This window comes from Mytilus galloprovincialis, chromosome 1 (assembly GCF_965363235.1).
Source record: "Mytilus galloprovincialis chromosome 1, xbMytGall1.hap1.1, whole genome shotgun sequence".
NCBI lineage: Eukaryota > Metazoa > Mollusca > Bivalvia > Mytilida > Mytilidae > Mytilus > Mytilus galloprovincialis.
This window is the reverse complement of record NC_134838.1, coordinates 39334067-39346406: the sequence shown is the minus strand read 5'-3', so window position 1 is coordinate 39346406 and position 12340 is coordinate 39334067. Positions and strand designations below refer to the sequence as shown.

Below are 12340 nucleotides of genomic sequence, written 5' to 3'. Positions count from 1 at the left end.
AATTATTGCGTTTTCAGGTCTGTCGCATTTTTCGCAATAATAAAAACCTCGCAATAATTTTTGAATTTACAGTACGTAATCAAGTGCAAATCATTTTAAAATATGACAGTGGAAAAAAATCATAAATGGTTATTTGGAACCCGGTGCCTTGCCTGTGATAGCTGCTGTTATGTAAAAGTGTGATGTTGACTGCCAAAAACTAATCTTATATTTCATTAACCAGCTTCTGTGATGAAGTCACAGGTGAGATAAAAAAGTAATGCATATATCATTGAATTCATAATACATTAAAGTTGAAATATGAATCTAATGATTTACTTGAAGATAACCAAAGGAACTACATTTGTATTCCTCTAATCCTCTTCTTTTTAGTAAACTATTTTTGGACAATACATTAAAATTTATCAGTCTTGATGTTATTTTTTGAACATGTAAACTAAGAATGCCTTCATTATATTTAACATCCTTAATGCTATGGATAAATGAAAAGCCAATTTTTTACATCAAATGTCAAAATTACCTGACAACACCTGTATGTCCTTCCGATGCTTTCCAGTCCATGGTATTTATACAGTCACCACTGTGTATGTCCCACATTTTTAAGTTACAGTCCATTGATCCACTAACAATTCTCGTAGAATCAAACTGTAAACAGGTAACTGCATCCTGATGACCGGTCAAGGTTCTAATACAGGCTCCTTCATAACTCCATATCTATATTTAAAGACATTCAACAATGGTAAACAAGCTCAAATACTAGTGTGTACACAGATTGATTTATTAGTTCAGATCTTTTATTGTTATCCATTATATTTTCTATTTCTATACAGCAGTATTTGAAAGTCTTATAAAAACTGAATACTTGACAAATTGAAATTTCTTCTGGTTTGAAACAACAAATTCAAGTTCAGCTTTTACTTTTATGCTAGCAAAACAAATCTTTGTTTGGCTTGCTTGCTTTGCTTGTATCAATGTTTGATCAAGCACATCAATTAAGATAGGCGGGGCTTCAATTTGTATACATCATACTCAAATCTTATTAAAATGTAGCTAGCAATTACAGACCAATATCTGTTTTGCCAACATTATCAAAATTAATTGAGAGACATGTATCAAAACATCTGTATAAATATTTGACAAAGTTTGATATTTTACACCCTTCCCAGTCTGGTTTTAGACCCAACCATTAATGTCAAACTGCCCTCATTAATATTATTGATAAATGGCTACACGAAATGAATAATGGAAATATCAATTTGGCAGTCCTCTTGGATTTTAAGAAAGCTTTTGATGTTGTTGATCATGAAATTCTATGTAAAAAACTTCTAATTTATGGCTTCCATGAAGGCACTGTTGATTTTTTAAAATCATATTTGAGTGAAAGAACACAGCAAGTCCATATAAATAATCAGTTTTCTGATAAAAAGTTTATAAATTTTGGTGTTCCACAGGGCTCAATACTTGGTCCCATTTTGTTTGTTTTGTTCATAAATGACCTTCCATTACACATCAAAAACTGCCATACAGACTTGTATGCTGATGACACAACTATGCATACATCAGGAAAGACTATTGGTGATATGCAATTAAAAGTACAAGATGATCTTCAATGTGTTGAAAAATGGTGTCATGAAAATAGCATGTTCATAAATTCAGATAAATGTATGGTTATAGGTACAAGACAAAGGCTGCGTTTAAATCAAGCAGATCCAGTTCTAACTATTGAGAATAATATTCTTCAAAAATCATCAATTGAAAAACTTTTAGGTGTTAGAATTGACTCTAATCTGTCCTGGACAGGCCATATTAATTACTTATGTTCATCAATTTCATCTAGAATTTTTTTACTCTCTAAAATCAAGAAATTTCTAAATATTGATCTAAGAAAATTATTTTATAATGGTTATATTCTCCCACTGATAGATTATTGTTGTATTATTTGGAGTGGTTGTGCTAAAAATGAGCTAGTCAGAATAATAAAATTGCAGAAAAGGGCTGCAAGACTTATTTTAGATGCTGATCCACTTTCATCATCAGCTCCACTGTTTAAACAGCTTGGATGGATGACAGTAGAGAACAGAATCTCATACCACAAATCAGTTTTGATGCATAAATGCCTTAAGAATGAAGCCCCTGTATATCTCACTGAAAAGTTTAAAGAAATGCCAGAAATAAACCAATATTGTTTGAGAAATGCCTCTTGCAAAAATTTACAAGTTTCAAAAGCCAAAACAGAGCTTTATAAGAAATCTTTTATATATTCAGGATCTATTTTACGGAATAACTTACCAATATCCCTGAAAAAATCAACCTCAAGTACAAGCTCATTCAAAAAAGATTAAAAAAATTACTTGATGGAACATTAAGAAGCTGTGCGTTTTTTATATGCGTAATAATTTTCACACACTTACTCAAACTTATGATATTGTTGATGCCAATACTATACATGTCATATATGAATTTGTAACTTTTACCTGTTTTCAAAATTGTATATTACATAACAGTTTTTTATTTCATTATTCATGTATGTGTGTCTGTTTGATATTTTGTAATTGTTTGTTATATTTCATTGTATTTCATGAGGGCCTCAGGGAAGATTAGCTTTACAGCTAACTGTGTAACCCTCTTTAAATAAAGAATTATTATTATATTATTATTATTATTGGACGTTATCAAGCTATGTTTGAGGTTAAGGACACTAAATTTTAAAACATCACATGACAAATATCATTCTCACATGTTTCCTTACCTGTAAATATTAGGTAATGAAAGAAAAATATAATTTTTTTGTATGAGGCTGAGCCCTTCCACAGTTTTGCGCCGAGTACAAAAAAGTTTATATTTCTATGACATTGACCTAATCTGCAACTCAAACAAATACATCGATAGCTTTTTAAATAGTACCACAATTGCCAAACTTATTTTCATCCCTTAATGAACCCCTGATTGTGGAGAAAGTGTTCCCTGGTGAAATTGACATTATACGAAATACATTTATGATACTATATTTAGGAAATAAACACAACTAGCTGCAGTATAAAATAAAATATGATGTGTGTGATTACAATAAGTGAGGGAATTCGATGTTTGCTATACCACGGCTCATGTGAACCTGTAGACCTTTACTTTATATTCATTTATTAGTTGTGGAACAATAAATGTTTTAAAAGGGCGAAATTTCTGTATAAGGTCAATTGTTAAGTAAGCTTTTGATTTCCACCCTTTCTATAGCCTGAAATATAAAAGAAAGATCTGAAAACTTTACCAATACAGGAAGTTTTTTTTTAAATTGTAGCAAAAATTTTGGTTAACAAATAATTATTCGTAATTGCAACCAGATACTCCACAGGGCGCAGCTTTATACAACCGCAGAGGTCAAACCCTGAACAGTTGGGGCAAGTATGGACACAACATTTAAGCTTGATACAGCTCTGAATTTGGATTGTGATTAAATAGTTGACAAAACATAGGTTTCTGACACAGAATGAATGTGGTCTAAGAACTTAAACTTAAAAACTTAAAAATTTTAAATTGGACATTTACCTATTATGGTCCAATATTCAAAATCTAAATACATGGTTAGATTCAGCATATCATAGAACCCCAAGAATTCAATTTTTGATGAAATCAAATAATGTTCAATTTTAGACCCTTTAGACCTCAATGTGGACCAATTTGATAACCGGGCCCAAATATTAACCAGATGCTCCGCAGGGCGCAACTTTATACGACCGCAGAGGTTGAACCCTGAACGGTTGGGGCAAGTATGGACACAACATTCAAGCTGGATTCAGCGCTAAATTTGGATTGTTATTAAATAGTTTACACAGCATAGGTTTCAGACACAGAATGAATGTGGTCTTATGAGCTTAAAATATTTTTTTTGCCTTTGAGCAATTCACTATGCTGTTGAATATTAATCCTCTCAAAAAAATGTTGAAGAAATTTTCTTTATTTATGAAATCTGAAATGAGAAAAATTTACCCCCCCCCTTTTTTTTCACATCCCCCTTTCCCTTTTTCCAAAACTGATCTCAATTCAAATTTCTAATGGAGTTTGCAACAATAACTACTCATTTAAATACATCATAAAATATTAAAATGTAACAAAAGGTGTTTGTTATCACTGAATGGTAAAGATTGTTTGTTTTAATTTATCAGTTGGTAGTAAAAGTGAATATATACATTGTATATTGTATAAAACAATGATTTAAGTTGATTCAACTACTATTCTGGACAAAGAAAGATAACTCCAATCAATTGAATATTTCTTGCTATTGCACAATATTGTGCAATGAGATATTTCTTGCTATTGCGCAATACTGTGCAGTTGAAAATATTTGCTATTGCACAACACTGTGCAATTGAAGATTTCTTGCTATTGCGCAATACTGTGCAATTGAAAATTTCTTGCTATTGCACAATACTGTGCAATTGAAGATTTCTTGCTATTGCTGAATACTGTGCAATTGAAAATTTCTTGCTATTGCACAATACTTAATATAATAATTTTGGATCCTGATTTGAACCAACTTGAAAACTGGGCCCATAATCAAAAATCTAAGTACATGTTTAGATTCAGCATATCAAAAAAGCCCAAGAATTCAATTTTTGTTAAAATCAAACTTAGTTTAATTTTGGACCCTTTGGACTTTAATGTAGACCAATTTGAAAACCGGACTAAAAATTAAGAATCTACATACACAGTTAGATTTGGCATATCAAAGAACCCCAATTATTCAATTTTTGATGAAATCAAACAAAGTTTAATTTTGGAACCCGATTTGGACCAACTTGAAAACTGGGCCAATAACCAAAAATCTAAGTACATTTTTAGATTCAGCATATCAAAGAACCCCAAGGATTCAATTTTTGTTAAGTTTAATTTTGGACCCTTTGGACCTTAATGTAGACCAATTTGAAAACGGGACAAAAAATTAAGAATGTACATACACAGTTAGATTAGGCATATCAAAGAACCCCAATTATTCAATTTTTGATGAAATCAAACAAAGTTCAATTTTGGAACCTTTGGGCCCCTTATTCCTAAACTGTTGGGACCAAAACTCCGAAAATCAAACCCAACCTTCCTTTTATGGTCATAAACCTTGTGTTTAAATTTCATAGATTTCTATTTACTTATACTAAAGTTATGGTGCGAAAACCAAGAATAATGCTTACTTGGGTCCCTTTTTGGCCCCTAATTCCTAAACTGTTCAGACCTCAACTCCCAAAATACATCCCAACCTTCCTTTTGTGGTCATAAACCTTGTGTTTAAATTTCATTGATTTCTATTTACTTATACTAAAGTTATTGTGCGAAAACCAAGAATAATGCTTATTAGGGCCCTTTTTTGGCCCCTTATTCCAAAACTGTTTGAACTAAAACTCCCAAAATCAATCCCAACCTTCCTTTTGTGGTCATAAACCTTGTGTCAAAATTTCATAGATTTCTATTTACTTAAACTAAAGTTATAGTGCGAAAACCAAGAAAATGCTTATTTGGGCCCTTTTTGGCCCCTAATTACTAAAATGTTGGGACCAAAACTCCCAAAATCAATCCCAACCTTCCTTTAGTGGTCATAAACCTTGTGTTAAAATTTCATAGATTTCTATTCACTTATACTAAAGTAGGAGTGGGAAAACTAAAAGTATTCGGACGACGACGACAACGCAGACGACGACGCCAACGTGATACCAATATACGACAAAAAAAATTTCAATTTTTGCGGTCGTATAAAAATCTAAATTTTTGTTGAAATCAAACAAAGTTTAATTTTTGACCCTTTGGACCTTTATGTGACCAATTTGAAAACGGGACAATACTGTGCAATTGAATATTTCTTGCTATTGCACAAAACTGTGAAATTGAAAATTTCTTCCTATTGAGCAATATTGTGCAATTAGATATTTTTGCTATTGCCATACTGTGCAATTGAAGATTTCTTGCTATTGCACAATACTGTGCAATTGAAGATTTCTTGCTATTGGGCAATACTGTGCAATTGAAAATTTCTTACTATTGCACAATACTGTGCAATTGAAGATTTCTTGCTATTGCGCAATACTGTGCAATTGAAAATTTCTTGCTATTGCAAAATACTTAAAATAATAATTTTGGAACCCGATTTGGACCAACTTGAAAACTGGGCCCATAATCAAAAATCTAAGTACATGTTTAGATTCAGCATATCAAAGAACCCCAAGAATTCAATTTTTGTTAAAATCAAGCTAAGTTTAATTATGGACCCTTTGGACCTTAATGTAGACCAATTTGAAAACAGGACAAAAAATTAAGAATCTGAATACACGGTTAGATTTAGCATATCAAAGAACCCCAATAATTAATTTTTTGATGAAATCAAACAAAGTTTAATTTTGGACTCTTTTGGCCCCTAATTCTTTGGGACCAAAACTCCCAAAATCAATCCAAACCTTCCTTTTGTGGTCATAAACCTTGTGTTAAAATTTCATAGATTTCTATTAACTTATACTAAAGTTATTGTGCAAAAACCAAGAAAAATGCTTATTTGGGACCTGTTTTTGGCCCCTAATTCCTAAACTGTTGGAACTAAAACTCCCAATATCAATCCCAACCTTCCTTTTGTGGTCATAGACCTTATGTTAAAATTTCATAAATTTCTGTTTACTTATACTAAAGTTATTGTGCGAAAACCAAGAAAATGCTTATTTGGACCCTTTTTGGCCCCTAATTCCTAAACTGTGTGGACCAAAACACCCCAAATAAACCCCACCTTCTTTTATGGTCATAAACCTTGTTTTTAAATTTCATAGATTTCTATTTACTTTTACTAAAGTTAGAGTGCGAAAACCAATATCTTCGGACGACGACGACGACGCCAACGTGATACCAATATACGACCAATTTTCAATTTTTGCGGTCGTATAAAAATGTTAAAATAATGAACTTGGAATATCTGTCATTTTCCCCCTACCCAGTTTATCCCTATTACTTATTATGTCCATTGTAATTGAATATTACGCAATTTCATTGGATAATTTTTTGCTTGTAAACCTTCAAACTGATTTATTTTTTATACATGAACATTTTTAGCAAATCAGAACGTGAATGCATGTGTACAGTAAAGCCGGACCTCCAAACTGGACACTGGAGGTCAAACTCCATATCATTTTCAACCTACCAATCTTGTACGGCACTACCTTGCTCTAAATGTATACAAAGTCACAACTGAATCATTGCATTCGGAATTTCCTATTGTTTAAAAGACACTTTAACCCCCCTTTTTTCCCGACTTTTATAAACGGAACGAGTTCGATATTAACGATGTTTTGTTAACATGAAATTCATTTGCAAGCAAGTTATGTCTGTATATCATTCAAGCAAAATTGAATTCAAAAAGTTTATTGTTAAAGCGAAATAAAAGTTGGAAATGAAGAGGGCAAAGGCTGATCATTTTTACCAATCTGGAAAAATACAAATTGAAATAAGACATGCAATTATAGTCAAGAATTTTGATTATAACCTGTGCTTCATTTTAATTATTTTATGCACTTATTAAAACTGTTGAAGATATCCTTTGGTGTCCAGTCTGTTCTATCATCAATTCTCGCATCAATAAGTTGTACCACGAATTCACTTTAATTTCTTGTTAATTTTATTTTCAAAATATTTTTAGTATTTAGCACTTTCAAACATGTGTATTTATTTATAATCAGACTAATATTCTCCATATATTTGTTTTACTGAATTCGTTCTAATATGCTAAAAGTCAAATATGTGAAGGGACTTTCCCTCTGATTCATTACAAAGATTGTGTATTGTTTTGGTAGTAATTTTCGATGTCATTCAGTGTCCCATCACATCCAGTGTATACTATACACAGGCTGAAACTCCACCCCTCTGTTGGTTGCAAATGTTAATCTTAATTACAATGGTTGAGCAAACATTTACTCAAACAAAGCAAGCAAGCCAAACAAATAATTGTCTTGCTAGCATTAATGTAAAAGCTGCAACCAACAACTTTGCCACTAACATTGAAAGTTAATATGCACAGTGGAAGCACTTTAAAAACGTTATGCTTTATTATAAGTTAAAATATTTTCTGAAGTCTTAAAAGGAAATAAATTGCTCTTAGTTGCATGGTACATCATTACTGTTGATAACCCATAAAAAAAAATTGTTGTTCTTTCTTTCGTTATCATGGTTCATAATTAAGAATTCACTTGACTAAAACCTTCTGGTTTTTCTCCACCATCATTCTATTATACAGTAAAAGTCTTGTATTTAATGTATACACAATTTTACAGAATTAGGCTACAGTGTTAGAAAAGATCTGTGGTAAATGAGAGATTTCTTATTGGTACTTCATCAAAAAAGACATGGGAGAGTAAGACTCTCAGTGTAAGAAAAGATCTGTGGTAAATGGGAGATTTCTTATTGGTACTTCATCAAAAAAGACATGGGAGAGTAAGACTCTCAGTGTAAGAAAAGATCTGTGGTAAATGAGAGATTTCTTATTGGTACTTCATCAAAAAAGACATGGGAGAGTAAGACTCTCAGTGTAAGAAAAGATCTGTGGTAAATGGGAGATTTCTTATTGGTACTTCATCAAAAAAGACATGGGAGAGTAAGACTCTCAGTGTAAGAAAAGATCTGTGGTAAATGGGAGATTTCTTATTGGTACTTCATCAAAAAAGACATGGGAGAGTAAGACTCTCAGTGTAAGAAAAGATCTGTGGTAAATGGGAGATTTCTTATTGGTACTTCATCAAAAAAGACATGGGAGAGTAAGACTCTCAGTGTAAGAAAAGATCTGTGGTAAATGGGAGATTTCTTATTGGTACTTCATCAAAAAAGACATGGGAGAGTAAGACTCTCAGTGTAAGAAAAGATCTGTGGTAAATGAGAGATTTCTTATTGGTACTTCATCAAAAAAGACATGGGAGAGTAAGACTCTCAGTGTTACCCAAAATCCCCCCACAATTTGAATATATCAAATAGACATGCAAACATAACTGGTGCATGACCCAAGTACCAAAACATATTTTCCTTTCCTACCGTCATTTATTCAATGAAATGGCCTTATAATTAATTGAACTATTGTTACCTTGATTGTTTTGTCACATGACCCTGATACAATCTTTGTCTCGTTAAATTGTATACATAAAACAGCTGCTTGATGCCCTCTGAAAAAAATAGAATTAGGAATAAGGTAAAAGTATATATTCACCCTTTCCCAATTTTTAATAGAAATCCTTGGTAATGAAATGTAAAAAGGAGTTGCATAAATGTATTTTCCCTTTTCCAGAAATTATCCTATCCAACATTATTCTAAAAATTTTTCACTCCATCAAATTGTTCAAAAAGTAACTCATATAAATACCACTTGACAATACTTGGCTTATATAGTGACAAAAAAAGTAAGGAAATGTGCCTGAATTTTTTTCCTAACAATTAGAGTTACAAAGATCAACACTGTTTTGAGTATAATGATCATTGTTTAGGAACTTATTTTTCCCTCTTTTTGTACTTTAAAAAAAATTAAAAATAAGGAAATTGTTATATAACAATATATTTTTTTGTTCTTATACCTTAAAGTGTTTCTACAACTGCCTGTCTTCAAATCCCACAATTTGATAGTGAAATCATAAGATCCACTGATTACTTTATCATCATCAACCTGCAAATAAAAGTAAAATAGTTAAATCAATAACATGTATTTTGTAAATCAGTTCAAACATACAGTCTACTCTTGTTATCTTGAAATCAAATAGGGATAAAAAGAGTAGGTCTAAAAATTAACTAATATGCTAAAATTTAGAAGATTTCAGTAATTTAGCATGACTTAATGATTCTAGTACCTGAAACATGTGCATTGTATTGTCAAAAACAGCACATATTTATAAAGCAGAAGTATTTTACTGTTTACTGTCCAATAAATATCTAAAAGTTTTCATTTAAACAATTTTGCAAAACTGCTATATTTTGAGGCCAAAAAGAGGTCTTACTCATTTTTAGTCAACCAAGTTCAACTCAAGAAAAGCGAAAATGATACCAATCAAGGGTAAACAACTATAATTTGCACAATATAAAACAAGCTTTTGCACATCCTGATGATTAGATCATACATTGATTGTACTTGTTAATTTCATCATGTTTGATTCAAATCATGTATTTCATTATAGACAGTGGTTTTGATTTCAGTGCTTGATTAAAAATCCTTTCTCCCTAATTTTGCAACTTTTTACTTTTTACGGATCAAAATGTCAATGTGCTGAAATCCCTAGTTGTTGAATGTATTTTATCATTGTATGTCAAGTACTACCAGTATTATTTTTTTATGTAGATATCTCTTTATTAAATAAAGAGTTAAATAAAATCTCTAATTTGTATTACTTTGTACTCAATTCATGAACTTAAAATTTCCAGCATGGAAACCAAAAAATATAGCTGGTTTGTTTGATCCACCTGTCTTTTTAACTACCAAAAAGTGCACACGATCTGTAAATTTTGATTTTAAGACAAGAGACAACTGTAAACATATATATTCAAAAGGAAAAAAAGTCATTTGGTTTGCAGATTCTTGAAGTATTTTTCAAGTTTGACATTTTTTATAGAATATAATTTACTCAAATTTACCATAGATTCTAATAGCCAAATCATTATATTTCTAACAAGAATGTGTTCATATTACATGGTCGCCCCACTAGTACTCTCATTTTCTATGTTCAGTGGACCGTTAAAATTGGGGTCACAAATCTAATTTGGCATGCAAATTAAAAAGATCATATCATAGGGACATGTGTACTAAGTTTCAAGTTGATTTGACTTCAACTTCATCAAAAACTACTTTGGCCAAAAACTTTAACCTGAAGAAGGACAGACGAACGAATGGTCGGACTAAATAACAGACATACATGTGGACGGATGGAAGAACTGACGAATGGATGCCCAGAACAGAAAACATAATGCCCCTCTACTATCGAAGGTGGGGGATAAAAAGTTTACATCATATACATTGTAGGTCTAAATCTGTTAAATCTCAATAACCATACCTGAATACATCTAACAGTATCTTCATGTCCAACCATGGTTACTTTACAGGCAATGCTGGACCAACTTTCTTGGGTAGATAAATCCCATACCTATCAAATAGATCATAGTACATGTATTATAAGAATTGTAAAAGACTATAAATAGAAAAGGAATTTAAGAATATGTATTTTAAATTTTTTTTTTTTCACTTTATGGCATCAGTGATTATAAGTAGTAGTGAAAAAAATTCATGTCCTATACCAACAAAGGGGGACTGCAAAATAGAAATATGGTCACTTAAGTCTTTTTAAGATTTGCAGTAAAACCTTTTCTGAAGTTGGGCAACTGTTTGGCTATGCAGGATGTACAAGTTTGCATACACTTTCGTTCAGAATATTCAATGCCTCGTGTAAAGAAAGTGCCACTATTTTTGGTATATTAGGAATCAACCAATTATCATTACTAGTACTTATTCTTGTGCATCAACAACCTTTAATCCAGAGATTTTGACATGGCATTTTTATATTGCTCTTGAAACTTTAGTTACATGTATTTGTATATGACTGGTAATCATAGCCCTTAGATTTCATTCATTGATTGTATAGTCAATGCTCATTACACATTTGTACTACTGGTACTCACTTTTATAGTTTTGTCTGTAGACCCACTGACTAAACGTTTTCCCTCCAGATGTAAACACCTAACCGTACCACTGTGGCCAACCAAAGTCTGAACTGACCATGGTGCATTGGTTCTAATATTCCAAACCTGATTCAAATAATCCAAGATAAATTATCTAAAGCAAATTTGGATTAAAACAAAGATAACAATTCATTTTCACTAAGAATTCTAATTTCAAGATACTTTTCTGTCATAATCATTTAAAAATCTTTTTAATAACTAAAGCTACAGCAATTAAAAATATTTTTTCTATTTGACTACCATAAATATTTTTTAAATGAAATATGCTTAATTGTTGAAAAAAAACGGAAACATGGGGTACAAATCCAGGAGACAACAACCCAACAAGACAACAAACATCAGAAAGGTTTCAGATAACTTTTCTCAAAAATATCGAAATGCATATCATTCTTATTTGAATTACTCCAGCCGTATCATAATTCTAATTTCTAGGTTTTTGCTGAAGCATGCAAACAAGCCTTTAGAAAATTTGTCATTCTTTGAACTTTTAATTTCATGGTTCACCTGTACCCACAAAAACCACAAAAATTGGTATCCAATGAATAATGATGAATCCACAGAAGTAGATTAGTAGGGGAGATTTATAGCTCTTTAGCCACCTGATGACCATTACAATAATAAA

At 31.5% G+C, this 12340-nt stretch overlaps 1 protein-coding gene across 5 annotated transcripts in view; it reads right to left on the bottom strand.

Moving 5' to 3' along the window:
• The window catches only part of LOC143073870 (uncharacterized), a 59018-nt gene that overhangs the window by 7475 nt on the left and 39203 nt on the right, over nucleotides 1–12340 (bottom strand). For all 5 annotated transcript variants that reach the window (XM_076249570.1, XM_076249571.1, XM_076249572.1 and 2 more), the window contains 5 exons: nucleotides 11659–11784; nucleotides 11037–11126; nucleotides 9573–9661; nucleotides 9089–9167; nucleotides 521–714 (listed from right to left, as the gene is read on the bottom strand). In XM_076249570.1, the coding sequence (XP_076105685.1) occupies nucleotides 521–714; nucleotides 9089–9167; nucleotides 9573–9661; nucleotides 11037–11126; nucleotides 11659–11784 (578 nt within the window). The remainder of the gene's footprint in view (nucleotides 1–520; nucleotides 715–9088; nucleotides 9168–9572; nucleotides 9662–11036; nucleotides 11127–11658; nucleotides 11785–12340) is intronic.